Raw genomic sequence first — 19,092 nt, 5'->3', positions numbered from 1 at the left:
TTTGGATTCTCACTCCGAGAATACTGTGGGCTTTAAGTGATGGTGTCGTCCCTAGTTACTTGTTGTTCGTGCACTGTTAATCGTGTAGACAACTGTGGTGCTGCTAGGCAACTGCTTGCTAGATGAGTAAGAACGTGAGGAGTTCATTCACGTTGGACCGAGTTTTATTGGAGAAAGTCTTCAACTGGTACGTTCTCTCTGTCTTTTATATTTATCTTTCAAAGCATGCCAGTAATTAGTGTTTACAATGCATACTGTATGTTAGAATGTATGTGTGGTAATTTTGTCACAATGAAATCGGAAAGATCTACTTCTGCTCATAGGCACTCTTGTATAAGAGTTCCTTCAGTACCTTCGTGTGGGGTAACCTTGTTACGTGGAGGAGTAGAAAACAAGGAGTTGTTGCCAGAAGTAGTGTCGAAGTTGAATATAGGACCATGAGTCTGGGGATATATGAGGAAATTTGGCTGGAAAAGGTCCTAAGTGATCTCGATCAAGGTCATAACGGACCGATGAAACTCTACTGTGATAACAAAGCCGCAATATGTATCACAAACAACCCAATACAACATGATAGAACGAAACATGTGGAGATTGATAGGCATTTCATCAAGGAGAGACTTGACAGTGATAACATTTATGTTCTCTATATTCCTTCCAATCAGCAGATTGCAGATGTTCTTATGAAATGGCTTCCCAGACAGTTTTTTTACTCATGTATTAGCAAGTTGGGCCTTATTGATATCTACGCCCCAACTTGAGGGGGAGTCTTAAAATTAGGGTATTATCTTAAAATTAGGGTATTAACCCTAGGGGCAATTTTATCTTTTCACTGTACTCTAGGGTTTCCCTTTTTTCTATTTAAACATGTAGCCTCCATGTATCTAGTGTATCAAAATTATAATAAGAAAAGCTTTGTATCATGGTTTTTTCTCCCTGTATTAAGGTTTTCCACGTATACCTGTGTGTGCTTTTTTTTTTCTTCCTTCTCTTTTTACTTCTCATCAAACTTTGGAAGAAGAGAGAGTTGGGATGAGTTGGTAAAATATACCAACTCAACTCCACCAATATTTAAAGTTGGTGGGCTAAATATTGAGTTGGTATATTATACCAACTCAACCCAACTCATGTTGGTGAGCCAAACACCCTTCAGGAAGTTGAAAATGAATCATTTGTACAAAAATTTCATGTGCACCGCAAGTCTACCACATTACCTTTGTGCTATGTATTAAGTTAACCATTTTGGCCTTTTATGAAAGTACACCAGGAGCTTAGCTTAAGAAATGCATTCTATATATCTATGTTCGATTTTAACTTACATGGTTAACCATACAATCTCCAAGACCCTCTAGGTAAATGCCCTATGCCAAGGTCACTTAGAGAATGTTTATGTCGACATTCTGCTTCTATATTGGCTTTACGAAAATTCATTACTTCTCAACCTTTTCAGTATTGAGATAAAGCTTATATACAAATATATGTCAATTTAGACTCATAATGGTCGTGAAAAGTCAACAAATGCGTGAGTTATTAATAGTCAGAGATTACTCAATTATGTGTTTAATCGATTCTTAACATTTTCATGAATTTATAATTAGACATATAATTAATTTTATATTTGATAAGACATCCAACTTTCAATTTTGTGTTCAATAGGTAGGTCAATTTTAGAAAATTTGAAATAGGTCAATATCCTATTAGACACAAATTAAGAGTTCGATAATTTAATAGAAAGGTAATTATAATAGGTAACATTTTTAGGGATAATAACTAAGTGTATAATAACATTTAAAAAAAATTACAAATATAGAAAAGTCTATTGTTATAGACCTCTATCACTGATAGACTCTTACCAACGATATGGTCTATCACTGATAGACTTCTACCAACGATATAGTTTATCACTTATTGACTATTTGAATTTTGTCATATTTATATATATATATTTTTTACATTATGCTATATTTGTTAATATTTTAGATCTAATTGCTATATTTGCAACTATCCCTAGATAGAAACAAAGTCAAAAAAATATTATACTTATTACACACTTTTCAAAATTCATTACATATTATACACGAAATAGAAAGTCCAACAACCTTTAATACAAACCTGAAAGCTCAAGCTTGTAGTTTAACGTAAAATTTTTCAATTAGCTCATTTGGTAAAGTATTTTATTAAAAGGGGATTTTCAAAAATAGAAAAATAATGGAAACTATTTACACAAAATAGTAAAATGTAATATTTTTTTTTTATAGAAATTGATAAAAATTTATTTCTATCACTATTTTTTTAAAAATAATTTGATATTTTTTGTATGTGTGAAAATTTTCTTTAAATATTATTGTTTAATTAATTCTATTTGGACATGATACAACACTCGAAGTGTTAATATAATATTTTTATTTGAAAATTTTAAACGTTGTATTTATTAAAGTAATAAAGAACCCAACTACGACCCGACCCGACCCACAGTGCCTTCCCGCTCCTTGAAAAGCTCTTTCAATTTGAATTTGGATTCTCAACATTCATCTCAGCTATTCCGAAGCTTCTTCTTCTCTCTCCAATGGCTTCCCACTTCGTATTCCCCCAAACCCTTCGATCTCTCGAACAGGACTACGACGACAACCGCCTCTCCGTTCAGAATCCTACTGAAATCGCCTCTCTTCCTCCATCTCAACTCGAAGAATTCGTCAAAGGTTCGTCCTCTTCCACTGTTTTCACTACTTTGTTCCCCATTTCGGAATACGTATCGATAACCCTTAATTTCCCATCTACATTCTTCATTTCCTTGAATTTCAATAGGAATTTCCTTTGATCTTTCCGATAAGGACCTCTTCTGCGTCGAAGAGCAGGATACTTTCGACCGTGTGTACTCTTTGATTCGAGACTACAAACACCTCTCTCCCTCCTGTAAGTTGAATATTGTTGAGAGTCTCCGCTCCAATTTCAGTGTTCTTCTTCCCAACATTGATTCCCTTGCACGTGCTTCCCCAAGTAATGATGGCGACGCTCCGGTGCTCGATCAGATTGCGTCGCATCGTAATGCTTTTAAAATCTATACGTTTTTCCTCCTCAATATCGTCACCAGTGAGGAATCTAGTTCTAGTAGTAGCAACAATTCAAAGGTTTTCTACTAATTCCTCTACGCTGGTCATTATTTTCTTTTGAAATAGTTTGATAAATTTTGTGGTTATGTTAGCTTGATTTGAATTTCACCCAACCTCTTTCAATTATGCCTTTAGGTAACCGCTAGTACTCGGAAGAAAATGCCCAGAAGTTCATGGAATTGGGAACTGCAGAGGGCCCGTATATTAAACTTGATTGCTAATTCACTGGAGATCAATATCTCGTTGCTCTTTGGTTCTCAAGACCCAGATGAGAACTATCTGTCTTTTATTGCAAAGTACGTACTATTACTTAACTTGGTGAAAACGCTCCCCTGTGTATTTACTTGTAATTTGAACATTATTAACTCGGGTTTTCTTTAGAAACGTGTTCTCAATGTTCGAGAATCCAGTCCTTTTGAAGGACGTTGACACAAAGGATGCTCTGTGTCGTGTAATTGGTGCTTGTTCTACAAAATATCACTTTACGACCCAATCGTGTGCCTCAATTATGCACCTTATTCACAAGTATGATTATGTTGTGACCCACATGGCTGATGCTGTTTCTGGGGCAGAGAAGAAATATTCTGATGGAATCCTGGCACTCTCTCTTATTAGAGACGTTGGAAGGACTAGCCCGAAAGAATATGTTAAAGATACAGCTGGGGCTGATAACATAGGGCGATTCCTAGTAGAGCTTGCTGACAGGCTCCCAAAGTTGTTCTCAACAAACATTGGACTTCTGATTCCACATTTTGGTGGGGAATCCTATAAAATAAGAAATGCTCTGGTGGGGGTTCTTGGTAAGTTGATTGTTAAAGCATTTTGTGACATTGAAGGTGAACAGAGTTTTAAATCAGTTCGTCTTCGGAGCAAGCAGGCAATGCTAGAAATCTTGCTTGAACGTTGTCGGGATGTTTCAGCTTACACTAGGAGTCGAGTTCTTCAGGTTTGGGCTGAACTATGTGAAGAACATTCTGTTTCTATCGGTTTGTGGAATGAAGTAGCAGCAGTTGCTGCTGGAAGGTTGGAGGACAAGAGTGCAATTGTCAGAAAATCTGCGCTGCAATTGCTCATCACTATGTTGCAGCATAACCCATTTGGTCCACAGCTGCGAGTAGTTTCATTTGAAGCCACTTTAGAGCAGTATAAGAAGAAATTAGATGAGCTTGAACCAAACAAGTCCTCAGAGAATGAGGAAGGTGGCTCACCATTTGATGACAATATCTCTAATGGTGATGGTGAAGTTGTTAATGGCCATATAGAAGGTGAGGGTGGAAACCAGCAGGATAGTTTAACCGATAGTTATCCTCCTCAAATGGAGGAAGAGGTTGTTCAGAAGGACAATTTGACTTTGGATGTTGGAAACATGGAGCAGATCAGGGCTTTGGTTGCATCACTGGAGGCTGGTCTGAGGTTTTCGACATGTATATCAGAAGTAATGCCAATACTTGTTCAGTTAATGGCTTCTTCTTCCGTTACTGATGTTGAGAATACAATTCTTTTGTTGATGAGGTGCAGACAATTCCAAATAGATGGCTCAGAGGCTTGTCTCCGTAAAATGTTGCCATTGGTATGCTTTAACTTTTTATCAGGGCTTAAAGTTGTCAATTTTTGTTTTTCCATTTTCTAGATATCGTTCATCATTAATTCGAACAGTTCTTTTGTAGAATAAATTGTTTATTCTTTTATATTTCATTATTTTGTAGGCTTTTTCTCAAGATAAATCTATATATGAAGCTGTTGAGAATGCCTTCATAACAATATATATAACAAAGAACCCAATTGAAACTGCCAAAAATCTTCTACATCTTGCCATTGAATCAAATATTGGAGATCTTGCAGCTCTGGAGTTTATGATTGATGCCTTGGTATCGAAAGGTGATATATCTAGTAGCACGGTATGCCTCGCTTTATATCTCTGTTTAACATCGTTTCTTAGCAAGTTAACAACTTCTGGGAAATTTGGCCTGACAATCGTATCTTATGACAGTGAAAAATTTAAAGCGAATAGTTCTCTGGTCGTTTTGCAAGAAAAAGAACTTTCACATTTCCCCATTGAGAGCTATAGGCCAGTTAATTTTTAGGATATTTTCTAATGTAAAAAAAAAAGGGCAAAGAGGTAGCAAGGGTTGAGGAGCTTAGTCGACAAAAATTCATTTCATATTATATTTTACAGGCTGAGTGGCACCTGAATAAGTTGAGTATTAGCTAGGATCCCAGAAGTAAAATAAGTTACGAATGAATTCACTTCTATGATATTCACTGCATTGACTGGAAACAACCATAGAACTTATTCATTTATTTTTTAGAACATTTTTAACTTAAGACTGGCATGCAGCCATGTACTACCATATCAGTTTTAAAAATATGTATTTTATTAGAAAGAAACATGGATAAATGTATCTTCATTTACTTGAAGTTATCAGATGTTACTAATTAGATCGGCATGCCTATATTGAGGTACAAAGTATAAGTTCGGTTGTCATATGATGACATCTCAAAAACTTGTATGTAATTGTTAACTGTTGTGATTTTAAAGAGCTATACTTGTTAATGGCGCATGGATCTCCAGCATTATGCGTGGTTTGTCGGTTTTTAACATGGAATGTATAAGAAGTTTAAAAAGTGTATTTTGTATTTTTTTCCCCTTTTTTTCAGATATCAGCTTTATGGGATTTCTTTTGCTTTAATGTTGGTGGAACCACAGCAGAGCAAAGCCGGGGTGCATTATCTGTTCTTTGCATGGCATCAAAATCATCTGCTGGTATTGTTGGCTCTCATATACAGGACATCATCGACATCGGGTTTGGTCGATGGTCCAAGGTGGACCCTTTACTTGCCAGGACAGCGTGCATTGCCATCCAGAGACTGTCTGAAAATGACAAAAAAAAGTTGTTGGCTGGTAATGGCTGCCGGGTTTTTGATAAGCTGGAAAGCTTGATTACTAGTTCTTGGCTTCCAGAGAAGATATGGTATGCTGCTGCTGATAAAGCCATAGCAGCTGTATATTCAATTCATCCGTCTCCTGAAGTCTTAGCAGCAAATTTGGTTAAAAAATCCCTTACTTTCGTTTTTAATGGTAACAAGGAAGATGAACTGCAAGCTGACATTGAAGGTGGAAATGGTGACATATTAACTACTGTCCACATAGAGAAACTTAGTAGATATTTATTTATCGCAAGTCATGTAGCCATGAACCAATTAGTATATATCGAATCGTGTACCCGAAAGATTCAGAAACAAAAAGCGAAGGAAAAAATGGTTGTTGATGGTCAGACTGTACACGGTAATGGTGCAACAGTAGCTAATGGCGAGAAGGTGAGTTATCCTTTTGTATAATGAATCGATTATGGGACCAGGGTAAAGTTATGTTATGTCTAACTGTTGTTTTATTATCTTTTGATATCTATGATTCTTTTTTTAAAAAAATTAATATTTCTATAATATAAAATGTGACAGTTGAATTCTTGCAGGAAGATGGCATCAATGCTGAGCTAGGCCTTGCTGCTTCTGAAGATGCAATTGTTGATTCTCTTTCAGAGAAGGCGGAAAAAGAAATTGTTTTTGGTAATTCAGGAGGGAAGAATTTAATAGGACACTGTGCACCATTTCTTTCCAGGCTTTGCAGAAATTTTAGCCTGATGCATAAGGTGAATGTTTGTGATCCTTTTTATATTTATACTACGGATGAATTGTTTTATTCATTAATTTGTTCGTCACTTAGCTGGTGTTTTCGGCCACATTGGACTGAGACATGGCCCAGGGTTCACCATATTGTGGGAATCTTCATTTGTTTCTCTTGTGATGTTTTTCCTAGTGAACTCTTACATTACGTCTATTTCTTTGACATTCGATATGTCTTAGTAATTGCAAAAATACAGAGCTTTAGATTCATTTGATTTGTATGGAAAGTTGTAACATGTTACTGGCATACTACGTTTATTCATTGTATACATATTTCATACATTAAAACCAATTTCTTTATAGTTTTTTTTTATCTGAATGTTGAAATTTTAATTTTGAATTGTTCATATTGTCTATTATTTCCATCTGCAGTTCCCAGATCTACAAGCATCTGCCATGCTTGCTTTATGTCGTTTAATGATCATTGATGCAGATTTTTGGTGAGGCCCCCCATCTGTTTCTCTCTCTTTCTCTAGTCTTTATGTGTGATAATCGATGTAAAGATTTCCTAACTCTCAAGTATTGTGAATTTTCAGCTATGCAAATCTTCAACTTCTTTTCACGGTTGTAGAAACCGCACCATCAGATATTGTTCGTTCCAATTGTACTATTGCTTTAGGAGATTTGGCTGTTCGTTTCCCTAATCTCTTGGAACCATGGACTGAAAATATGTATGCCAGGTTGAAGGATCCTTCCAATTCTGTTAGGAAGAATGCTGTATTGGTGCTTTCTCATCTCATATTAAATGATATGATGAAGGTTTGATTGATGCAATCCTGTTAGTTTGCCTTAATTTGGATTTTCATATTTGAAGGAGACTAATTTGATATTTGTGCTTAGGTAAAAGGTTATATAAATGAAATGACTCTACGTTTAGAAGATAAGGATGAGAGAATATCAAATCTGGCCAAACTATTTTTCCATGAGCTGTCTAAGAAAGGTATTGTTTACAACATCAATGACCTTTTTACCAATGCTCAGTTGCTCACATTTTGTTTCACCACATGAACTGGATTTTGCTCATTCAAAATTCTTATTCTAATCCCTTATCTACAGGAGCAAATCCTATATACAATCTACTACCAGATATATTAGGAAAGCTTTGTAATCAAAATCTACAGAGAGAGTCCTTTTGTAACATCATGCAATTCTTGATTGGCTCCATCAAGAGGGTAATCAAAATTCAATTGAAGGAATCTAACTAATCTTAACTTATATTTCTAAAACTAACTACTTATTATGTTTTTCTAGGATAAACAAATGGAGTCACTCGTGGAAAAGCTTTGCAATAGGTTTAATGGAGTTTCAGGTATTAATTTTCAACGTTTCACTTCATATGAATGTTTTCCAATTTATAATTTCCCACTATAAGAGTAGCTAACTTTTGATTTTTGTACTTGCTTACGTGATGCTCTCTTGGTATGAATACCCTCTACTTTATAGAATTATCGATTATTAATACCCTCTACTTAACTCAACAAATTATCTATTATAGAATTATCAGTTATTAATACCCTCTACTTTATTATTGTTTATGTAATTTTTAATTTGTTTAATTGAACTCAAGTTTTTTAGTAGTAGTTGTAGTAGGGGGAACTTTCACATGCTATGTGGTCATTGTGGTGGCTAAATTGCACAATCACATACTATTCACTTATGAAAGAGAGGATAAATATTGTTGACGGTTTAACTTTATAGTTTTGTGAAGCATTATTTATTAAAGTTGTTCCATTGGTAACGTGAGCAACCGTTGGAGAAAGATATTTCATTTAGAAAGTCCATAGATTAAAGATACTTCTTTTAAAAGTCATTTCATGCTCACCCGGAGTTTGATAGTAATTGAAGTGAGATGACTTGAAGTTCAAGATCCAATTGGAACGAGATCACTCAAGATATATGAGGAGCTTGCTGGAAAATAGCAATCTTGCCAAAAAGAAGAAAAATAGAGAGTGGGGAAAAGGTTGCAATGCACCAAGCTGCGCATCCCCTTTGCATTCTTCTTGCTCATGATAGTACAACCTGGTGCACAAGGAAGCAAGCATCTTTGCAAGTATAAAAGAATGTATGTGGAGGCAGGATATAATCTTGGGAGAAAACGAGGAAAAAAGATTGAAACAACCTAGGATTGGAATTCGGCAACAATACTGAAAAATATTGATTCAGTTTATTTAATTATGAATGCAAAGATCTTTTTGAATATTGCTGTCTTGATCAACTAAACCAGTCAAGAAACAAACAACTATAACAATAGACTTATAAACCAACAACTACCAACAAACCAGTCATGAGGCGTAATTGCATGGCTACTCGGTAATAAATTCACTACATCAATAACACCCAAGTATTTGGATGAAAATATAGGTTTACTTTCCCCTTGATGTTCTCTCTTTCTCAGTTTGTGTCAAACTCTGACAAGAGCCATCTTTAAGCTAAAATCCCGTGTTTGGACGATATTGCTGGTTTCAAACACCTGGAAAGTATCCATTGTAAATTCATGGCATTGATACTTTTTCCCCTTTCATTGACGAGCATAGCTTTAGTAATTGTCTTATTTAGTTATTTAGTAAGATTGCTCGACGTGTTCAAACTTTAGACTTCTAATTTTAGAAAAAAGAACGCTGGTGATATGGTGCTAGCACTTGAAAGAAGTGACCCCCTCGTTTAGTATGATTCATTAAATGAACTGAACCTTAAAAATTTGAAGGTTTACACTATTGGATTATTATTTCTTGAACTATCATGCTCACAGCTTGTGGACTGCATTCTACCATTCTCAGATATAAACCATCTCTTTCGAGTTTTAATATCTTCTCTGTTTAACCTATCATAATTGGCTATATTCTTACTTTTTGGTATCAAGTATCAAGTTCTCAAATTTACTAGTATGATGATGTTTCGAAGCTTATGACTATTATCGTTTGCAGATGTTAGACAGTGGGAATATATTTCATATTGCCTTTCACAGCTTGGCTTCACTGAAAAGGGGATGAAAAAGTTGATAGATTCATTCAAGACATACGAACACGTTGTTTCGGAGGACTCTGTAATGGAACATTTCAAGAGCATCATAAACAAGGTATGGGCTTATTGGCTATAACTCACACCCCCTAACCTTTGAATTGCAAAGTTCTCATGTCTTCATATTTTATTTCAGAGTAAGAAATTTGCTAAACCAGAACTCAAGTTTTGCATTGAAGAATTCGAAGAAAAGCTTAACAAGACGCATATGGAAAGGAAGGAGCAGGAAGTTACTGCTAGAAATGCCAAAGTTCATCAACAGAGGATTGGTGATATTGAAACTTCTGTTGTGCCGGCAAAAGATGAAGATGCTCCAGAGTCTGAAATCACTGAAGGTTGGTTCAAGCCACCAACTCATTTCTATTCTTCTTTTTCCACTGTGTTCCTCGGTTCTCTTGGCTCTAAATATGTATGAGGATTTAGGTATCATTAAAGCTGGCATATAATTGTTATCATGTTTAATTTTTCATAATCCAGTGTTGAAGTTTTTCTGAACACATATTAGGTACGATGAGTACTGCAAAATATGCCGTTTCCCCAGTTTTGTATGTTCCAATTTCTAAGTAGTCTAATTCCATCACTGGTAGGAACTTTTACATTTAAAGATCATTCTTGCAGATGAAAACATTGAATCATCTGAAGATGCTGAATCTATAAATGACAATTCAGAACCTAAGTTCGTTGAGTCAGAAGATTCTGGTACTTCCAGTCAGCTGACAGAGTCAGAAACATGTAAAACTGAAATTCAACCACCCCAAGTGAAGAATGAAGGTATTATGAGCTCAAGAAATTGATTGTTTTTATCTTTTTAAGATATCAAGAATCAAGCATTTACATCAATACATTGCCGGCCATTTTGCAGGGACCTCCAAATTGCGAGTTAATAGAAGAAGCTCACGTAGAAGAGGCATTTCTGCGTGAAGTTAATTTTGTCTTTCTTATGTAAGTTAATTTCTGCCGCTTGTGGTTAAAAACTTAAAAAACTGTCTATTTTCGAGTTTTGACCTCATAATATGCCTCCTGTGACATGACAACATCCTGACCATGCAACAAATTTAGTGAATTATTTTCATTTAAAACATCATATAGCTTAATTTTCTTCCAAACATTTATATAAAAAAATGGTTTTGAATCTAAAACCCATGAGAAGGGACATTAACAGTGAATCTCTTAAACTACATTGATTTCAAGACTTAATTAAGTAGCATCATCTTTAATACACTTGATAAGCAATTATGTAGAGTCAGATTGCCTCCAGGAAAGCAAACTTTGAGTGAAGCTTAATTGGATAGGCATTTATGCCTTCCTGGGAACTCTTACGGGCTGTATCAATAGTATTATTATTATTATTGAGATAATTACAAGTTGTATTTTAAGTTTGAATGTAATCTTATTTGTTATATAATATTTTTGAAGAGAAAAGATAGCCTTTATGGAAGGTGATGTGTATGGTTGACTAATCTTTCAGGTTCTTTGCAGTTGCGAGGAATGTGAAAAGCAATTAATGAAATCAAGTCTTGTGGATTTTGTGAAATTTGAAGTAAGATTGATGTTATACTTTTAAGAACCTCTGAAGTACAATAGAAAACAGAACCAAATAAATAAATAAATATATATATATATATATATATATATATCAAATGAATTTGTGAAGCGGAAACGTGATGTGTATTTAGTGTGCTTGCATTCCAGGTACGAATGAAGAAAAAAATCAACATTGTCAACATCAGCATGATATTGATTTTATTATTTATTTATATGTGAGTTTTTATTCGTTGATTTTTCCAGACGGGAAATAAGACTTTTTGTTTTTTCTAAAGAAAGTCAACTCAATTATGGGAAGAGCATTGTAAATGCAATTCTCTCGTTCATAGCTTTTTAATACCTGTGCCATGTTTTGTAGCCTCATCAATAAAGAAGGAAACAACGTTAGTGATATCGACCTGAATTCCGTTTTTCATTTTGATCACTTTCACAGTTAGTTTCAACCAGAATTAGACGTAAATTAATTGTCATCACCCCCAAAAAGTCCATTACAAATTGCCTAAAGCTCAAAAACTTTACCTCCATACAACTGAAAATGGGCTGCTAGAATGTGCTGCTAGAATGTGCTGCAAACTAGCAAGAGCCAAGTGATCTGAATCACCCATCCTTGTCCCTCAGAAAATTTCAGGCGGCATTTGTATTCAACTTTCAATGCATGATCCATTAACTTTTACTCTCCATAAACCTTCAATTTTATCAGATTGTGCTGTTAGATAATGCCACAATCTTTATCTTTTACTACGTTTTTTGGGAAAAAAGAAACGTGAAAGAGAACCCACTTGTAATTTTAATGGTCTATGTTTACTATTAGATCAATGAGAATAAAAAATGTGAAACCCATTTGATTACTTTTAGTATTGTTTACTTGTGTTCTACATTTTGACATATGTACCCCACATTCAATTTTGTAATACATCTAAATTTATAATAATTACAATGCAATCTTATTGATAAATAAAGAGTAATCAATCCAATTGTCCTTAAAAATTACATCCAATCATTATTATTACCATTACCACAATAATATTGTTACAACTAAAAAAGCATCAATTTTAACATTTTTACTATTACCATTACCGCTTAATCCTTGTAGGTAGACGTAAAAGTAACAGTTACGGTAAATTTGACAAAATTCATAATTTTAAGTAAATACTATCCAAATCAATCCAATTACATTTACGATTCAAGTTCATTACAATTGATCCATCAATGAAATTTCACTATGTACCAATTTTTATTACAATTTGGTAAACGTAGACTTGGTACAAATTAACGAGTTTTCAAAGAGCAAAGCTATTATTTATTATTTCTTTTTTCTAATATCATTAATCATATATAGATCTCAGCAATTTTCCTTGATGGTTGATTTTCTTTTTCCATGCTGGTAGACAAAAATTGGACAAAATTGAAAAATAAAATTGATTTCTTGTTCCCTTCCCAAAAGAAAAATATATGTTCATAAAATTTTAATTAACATCATAAATAGAAATCTCGATTTATATGTAAATAGGAATCTCAAGCACTTCCTAAAATTGAGCTCGTGCAAACTGCCAAAGCAAAGCAAAAATAACTAATATATAAAATAGTTGACTTGAGAATTAAAAGTATTTCTCTAACTAAAAAGAATCTCTGATATTCAAGTTACTTGAAATTAAAAGAAGGGCACCAAACTATTTGCTTCATTCAAACCCTAAACTAAACCAAACAAACGAAAATGTGTCTAATCTAAGATACTTTGGATACAATGTCATCTAAACATTGTTACATTTAATTTCGACCAAAGATTTTTATTATTAAAAAAAAAAAAAAAACACGAACCAAGCCAGGTACAAATCCTATCAAAAGAAAATCAATTGAGACCAAACGAGAAACTTGAGAAAAAGAAAATGATGACTTTACATACATTTCTGGAATCGAACCAAAGCTTTACCACTACATGTTGTGATGTCAGTATAATCAGAAGTTTGTGCTTTTCTTCCTCTTCTTTTTTGAAAGGGAAAAAAAACCCCCAAATCTGATGCATTTCAAAGTTTGAAACTACCCAAACATTATCAGTCAAACCCCATTTCCTCCAAAAGAAAATAAAGATCTGCAATAGTAATTAAAAATGAGACACAAAATACACATCAGCAGAGATTCAAAACTAAGAAAATAGGTTAAAATCATACTATTTTGTTCATCATTCTATGCAAAAATTTTCCCTAAGGTGATCTAGTTTATGTACACCTTAACTATTCTCACGAGATAACCTGTCTGACCCTACAACATTTGAGTGTCAAGGAAACACATAAGACACTAAATCGTAGGTAGACGACCACCATGAAATGAATTAAACTCATGTAGTCTTTGGTATTTCCTAAGATCATGTCCACCTATTTACCCACTAGGCCAAGGGTTTGGCCATGGTATTAAAAGCTAATTATAATAAGTTGTGAACTCAACACAGAAAATTTGAAAATGATTGATGGAATAAGCATGAAGTTTGAGAGAGATAAAAGAGAGTTAAAAAAAGGGTACCTTAATCTAACCAAACAGGAAATAAGACTCATGAGTCACTTCCGAAGTCCTCATAACTCAAGCCTTCTGATATGGTATCCAACGACCTTTTATTGTCTTCTAAGCATGCAAAAGAAGATGGAGTCGGTAATCATTCTAGCAAACGAATTGTAAGATTTGGTACATACAAATAATTCGCACCTTGATGTTCTCTTTCGCGAATATCCATGAAGTTCTCAGCTTCTGTAGCGAGAAAAGGAGATCTAGCATAGCTCTCCAGTATATCTGATTATGAGAGGCAAGATATTGGTTTCAAGCAATGTTTAACAAAATGTAATTGAAGAACTTGAAGGGCTAAGCTGAATACACCATCAAACAATTTATACCATCGGAGAAGTTATGCCCTCTAATGTTTATAATGCTACATCCGATTTATGAACATACGATTGCCAGCTTTCATATAAGAACAGCAAGAAAACACTACAGACCTGAACTCTGCGAAAAGTCTGCTGTTAGATCTGATAGGCTGAAATTCCGAGGAATCTGACCAAGAAATCCAAATGAGGAAGTGTCAGGTTCCAGGAGTGGTTCATTCATGGGTTGAGCACTGGACTCCATGCCAGAGAAAGGAGCCACCGATACATCCCCTATTGTTTGGCGTGCTTCCACTACATTGCCATCGACACCCCCATACATATAAGAGGAATTGCTTGAATATCCAGTTTCAGATTTTATTGTCCTACCATTCAACCCTATGTTTGAGCTTTGGGTTGGTAGTATAGACTGTGGTGCTTCGATCCTACTTGCATGTGCAGACATGTCAACTGTCGGATGCATTCTCGAATGCAAGGACATGGCACCATTGAGAAATGCATTGTTTGGCATGCTGTTACCAAAAGGATGCTGCACATTATTCTGCTTAAGTGAAGATACTGAATATGTTGGATTCGGGTGCACTGTTCAAAGATGCACTGTCAACAACTATTGTTCAAGGTAGAAAAACGATCCATATGAAGGAGTAAAATCTGTCCCTAAGGGATTTTGGAAACTTAATAAGACGTTTATAAAATTTGAACCAATAAGTTGATTGGTCTTTGCTTAATTTGTACCAGATCTCTAATGGATAGGGCATATCCTAATGCATATGAGCATTATCTGTTAAATAAAATATAAAATCTCAGATCAAAATATCACAACTTGATAAAATAGAGGTGCTTTTAAGTATAACAACTACAAAACTATATTTCTACTACCAGTCCTGTTAAAGACAGCAGAAATAGTTCTTGCCGGCAATTAACTATCCACGTCCATTAAGTGAAGCAAAGTTACACCAAGATCTTCTCTTCAAGTATGCTTACTATTTATTATTTACTTGAACAACAGACCATAGCAAAAGAAGTCATGGCTTCATTCCTTGAGCTGATATGTTTTATATCTGAACTGGGTAGGAAAAAAATATTAATTTTCCATTTCAAGCTGACACCAACTATCTAAAGAACCCACAGGTTAGGTTAGGGATCAGAAAAACAAGGGATCACAAAATATCATGAAATAGAAATGGGTAATCATTTCTTCCCTTGTCTAATTCTCCAGTTTCAACTTGCCACAACTATATTTCATTGGATAAAGTAAAGGGATAAAAAGCAACCATTTGTTGATATTTTTTTAGAAGAAAAATGGGTGGTGTGCAATAAAACTTATAATAAATTACTTACACAAGACATTTCAGATAAAAACCATAAGAAGCATAACAAAAGAAGCAGAAAAAGAAAAAAAGACAAACTCCTACACAGAAAAGAAAGGAAAGAAAAGGCAAAGAAAGCAAGATAATTGCATAGCTGACTCACTTTGTTGGACGAGTGATCCATTGGCAGTAGGCAATGGAGTAACTCCAGTTTCCTGTATTTGCATCATCCGAACTTGTTGCTCAAGCAACCTGTTGAATTCAACTATCTGGCGCTTCACCATTAATCTCAGATAATACTCCCTGAAGAATTCACGATTCTCTTCTTCAAGTTTTTGCCAAACTAGAGTGCAGGAAATTCATTAAATTGCTGTAAGACAATAAGAATATCTACTGTAGAAAATGACTGATCCAGAATTATCGACTGTCCAAAAGTTAGGTGACAAAGCAAATATTACATAGAACTAATAATTTTGTAATTTATATGGTGAAGTTAGGATTATCAACTGTCCAAGAGTTAGGATCATATTTCTATTACCAAAAAAAAAAATCCAGGAAAGCAGTATTATGGTAATTAGGTCTGATATAATAATCCTCTCATCAACATCTCTCGCAATTTCAATTGTTATTGACTGTATATGCAAGGGTGCAAAAGGCAGCAAGAAATATGAAGTTAACTGTTACCAAGTTCTGTAAAACTCGGCTCGATTTTTGCTTGATTCAGCAGTGTATCCACAACTTCCTTTTGGTTCATGTATAGCTGAAGGCATCGTTCAATCAGATTTTGCACCTAGCATCAGACAGATTGGAAATAATGTAGCACGCCGTTATCTCATAAAAGGAAAGTTAGATGGTCAAAAAATAAAAGTATCTTTATAATGATTCAAAACATAACTGCAGCAGGACAAAATTTCTTTTATCATAAAAATGACCCTAAAAGCAATGGAGATACCAAAACCCTCTCTTTGCTTTAGTGTTTTTTGTTAAACATTGGCATATGGCTCCTCATGTATATTTATATGGTGAAGTTTAGTTTTTCAACAATTTTCGATGCCTTAAATAGGGGAGAGAAAGAGAGAGAGAAATGATAAGTGCTGGAACAAGAACACTTCAGCTTACCAACTGAATATCTTGGCGTGAGACTCTTCTCATCGATCCACTCGACATTTTTAAAGACTATCCAGCACTCTTCCTCCACTACAGATTCTGAATACAAATTACTGGAGATGGATAGTATGGGACACTAAGGCAGGCAGTTCAGTGCATCAAATACAAGTTGAATGGCGAAACCAGATAACTTTCAGATGCAAAGAGCATTATCCGCTGCAGAAGCAAAATATAATCAAGGTTCATGTCAAGAAGTCTAAAATAGGTAGTTAAATGAAAGAACAAATCTATCATGTCATGCAATTTGACAGATTCTTCACTCAACAGGAATACTGTAGAAACGACGGACAATGGGAATAAATGATCAGAAAAAGATATCTTCTAGAAGAAGGTAGAACACTAGTCCTGTGTGCAATACTCTATGGAATCAAGATATACTTTACATGTTCCAGAAATTTCTTGCATTGTTCCTTAACTTTTCATTTCTATTTTCTCTCATTTCCACACTATCTGCACAGGGGCATCATCTTTCTTTTTCCATTTTTTTTTTTAACTCCCTTTACTATACTTTTCTTGGGTTAGAAACCAAACATTTATTGAAAAAAACGAAAGAATAATGAGGGCATACAAAAAATAAGCCCAACAAAAGGGAGTTCAAGAACCATCTACAGAGACAAACTCAGATCCAATAAAATCAAACAAATATCATAATTACAAGAAAGCCAAATCACCGAAGCCCACAAAGACACATCAAACCTCATCACACGACCTCTCAACTTCTCTGAAAATCCTATAACTACACTGAAAGTCAAAACCTATTATTATTGCTAGGTGGATCCATGAAAAATATTCTTGAAGACAACTTTTTTTCGTAACAGATGAATGATATAATGGCTTGCATTAAATAAACTAGATGTGAACGATATTGAAACAACAATATTTTAGAGATTAATTTTAAAAAAAAAAAAAAAAACAATAATTTATAGACCCTATGTCAATAAACAACAAATAGTCTAGTTAAAACTTCATGTAGTGATTCACAGGAATAGGTTACAATAACGTCAAACTGCTTCAATGGACACAATTCACTCCAACAATACAAACCAATAATGAGAAACCATTGAGTTCGGTAACAAATATAAACAACCACCATTCAGAACGACCTTAAACCAAGATCCAAAAGGCTGTCAAAGACACCAAATTACACCAAACCCTGTGGTTTTTATTGACCACCTGACCCAATCAAATAATGATTATGACATACAACATCCAATTTTTTTTTCTTCTTAACATTAACCCTCGACCTAAAACGGTGATACACAAGCTTTGCAGTTAATTCTGCATGCGTGAGCATTCTTCCAGTAGTCTAAAAATCCCCTCCCCAAAAATGATCACAATAAAAACCCAACAACGCAAATAATCAAAAGTCTAAAAAAAACAAGAATAACGATTAACAAACAACGGCAACTTCCACAGTCAACAGAACACGCTATCACAAAAGTCATTAGCCGAGAGATCACACAGTATCTCAATGATTCCACCGCAATGACCGACAACAACCACAAAACGTAAAACAGAGGGAGAAAAGAAAAACCCTAAAACAGCTTCAAAGTAAGGGAAAAAAACAGCAGAAATGAAGAAAGAAGTGGCGGTGAAAGCAGAAACGAGACAAAATCGGAAGAAGAGGAAGAAGGAGAAGCAAAAATCAAAATGAAGATTCGGCGAAAATAGAGGGTTAGAGTTGCAGAGCGGGTGGATCATACCTGAATCGGATTGAAGGAGAAGAGGAAAAAATTGGAGGGAAGGTTTGATTAAAAGGAAGAGATTTTGAGAGAGATAAGAGGGAAAAAGGAAGAAGGGAATTTTGATTTGGAATTGTGAAGTGAAGAAGAAGGTTTTGTTTTGTGTGTGTTTGATCGGCTGTTCGTCTGGTTCCGATTCGATTATGCGGTAAAATAGTTTTCATATTTTTGGCAAAAGCTTTTATTATTTTCCTTTATTTATTTATTACAAGTTGTATTTAAAAAAAAATATTCCAAAATGGAAAATGGAAAAACTTTGCCACGTGGAAAAGAGGAATAAAGGGCCCATTGAAGACCGAGTTGGATGAAATGAATCAATGGCCCTACACCCCCTTGGGATTTGTTTGGGTCATAGCTACGGAAAGTTCCAATTGTGATCGCTCTTAGAGAATCTTGAGCTTTCAATTTCAGGTTCACCGAATCCATGTTAAATTACTTAACCCTATGTTCATTGAGGAGTTTTAATTAAAAAATTTTACATTTTAAATGTTGACTTTTTAACTCTAATGTATTAATTCTTGACTTCATAATTCAATTAAGTGTCCAAAACATCTCCTAAATATTTACGTAGATGGAAATTTAATCTTAATGTTAAAAATGAACTTCTTCGTTCTTCTCATTTAAAAAACACTCGTACTTTTAAATC

The 19,092-nt window shown here is 34.5% G+C and overlaps 2 protein-coding genes across 10 annotated transcripts; one reads left to right on the top strand and one right to left on the bottom strand.

Annotated features, from left to right (window-relative positions):
- The first annotated feature begins 2,467 nt into the window (after window positions 1-2,467).
- On the top strand, window positions 2,468-11,416 carry LOC120090995 (binding protein). 3 transcript variants are annotated; one of them, XM_039048757.2, is made up of 17 exons: window positions 2,468-2,699; window positions 2,806-3,128; window positions 3,246-3,406; window positions 3,492-4,680; window positions 4,817-5,008; window positions 5,769-6,428; window positions 6,584-6,760; window positions 7,167-7,234; window positions 7,331-7,553; window positions 7,635-7,734; window positions 7,851-7,966; window positions 8,046-8,103; window positions 9,719-9,870; window positions 9,949-10,147; window positions 10,431-10,583; window positions 10,675-10,754; window positions 11,281-11,416. In XM_039048757.2, the coding sequence occupies exons 1-16, from the start codon at window positions 2,567-2,569 to the stop codon at window positions 10,731-10,733; spliced, it is 3,963 nt and encodes a 1,320-aa protein (XP_038904685.1). In that variant the 5' UTR covers window positions 2,468-2,566; the 3' UTR covers window positions 10,734-10,754; window positions 11,281-11,416. The 3 variants fall into 3 exon arrangements, with proteins under 3 accessions (XP_038904685.1, XP_090163538.1, XP_038904683.1); XM_090307412.1 differs by having other exon boundaries at window positions 11,292-11,364; XM_039048755.2 differs by lacking the exon at window positions 11,281-11,416 and having other exon boundaries at window positions 10,675-10,893.
- A 329-nt stretch (window positions 11,417-11,745) lies between these two features.
- Window positions 11,746-18,632, bottom strand: LOC120090996 (histidine-tRNA ligase). 7 transcript variants are annotated; one of them, XM_090307414.1, is made up of 8 exons: window positions 18,408-18,619; window positions 16,657-16,860; window positions 16,222-16,327; window positions 15,701-15,840; window positions 14,342-14,809; window positions 14,055-14,138; window positions 13,875-13,973; window positions 11,746-12,042 (listed from the first exon to the last, which is right to left on the bottom strand). In XM_090307414.1, exons 3-7 carry the CDS (start codon window positions 16,305-16,307, stop codon window positions 13,903-13,905), a joined length of 849 nt encoding a protein of 282 aa, XP_090163540.1. In that variant the 5' UTR covers window positions 16,308-16,327; window positions 16,657-16,860; window positions 18,408-18,619; the 3' UTR covers window positions 11,746-12,042; window positions 13,875-13,902. The 7 variants fall into 7 exon arrangements, with proteins under 7 accessions (XP_090163540.1, XP_038904689.1, XP_038904687.1 ...); XM_039048761.2 differs by having other exon boundaries at window positions 13,875-13,970; window positions 15,701-15,880; window positions 18,408-18,585; XM_039048759.2 differs by having other exon boundaries at window positions 11,917-12,042; window positions 15,701-15,880; window positions 18,408-18,585.
- Window positions 18,633-19,092: the final 460 nt, after the last annotated feature.

This window comes from Benincasa hispida, chromosome 11 (genome assembly GCF_027475165.1).
Source record: "Benincasa hispida cultivar pf3 chromosome 11, pf3_genome.v1.1, whole genome shotgun sequence".
Taxonomy (NCBI): domain Eukaryota; kingdom Viridiplantae; phylum Streptophyta; class Magnoliopsida; order Cucurbitales; family Cucurbitaceae; genus Benincasa; species Benincasa hispida.
This window is presented reverse-complemented; position numbering and strand designations above follow the sequence as displayed.

Excerpts from the sequence above, each read along its gene's own strand:
- LOC120090995 (XM_039048757.2), top strand. The coding sequence starts at position 2,567 with ATGGCTTCCCACTTCGTATTCCCCCAAACCCTTCGATCTCTCGAACAG. Across the intron at positions 3,129-3,245 it reads GTAGTAGCAACAATTCAAAG|GTAACCGCTAGTACTCGGAA; the intron begins GTTTTCTACTAA and ends TTATGCCTTTAG. Across the intron at positions 7,967-8,045 it reads TGATTGGCTCCATCAAGAGG|GATAAACAAATGGAGTCACT; the intron begins GTAATCAAAATT and ends ATGTTTTTCTAG.
- LOC120090996 (XM_039048758.2), bottom strand. The coding sequence starts at position 16,704 with ATGTCGAGTGGATCGATGAGAAGAGTCTCACGCCAAGATATTCAGTTG. Across the intron at positions 16,328-16,656 it reads CACGCCAAGATATTCAGTTG|GTGCAAAATCTGATTGAACG; the intron begins GTAAGCTGAAGT and ends GTCTGATGCTAG. Across the intron at positions 14,139-14,341 it reads AGACTTTTCGCAGAGTTCAG|ATATACTGGAGAGCTATGCT; the intron begins GTCTGTAGTGTT and ends TCTCATAATCAG.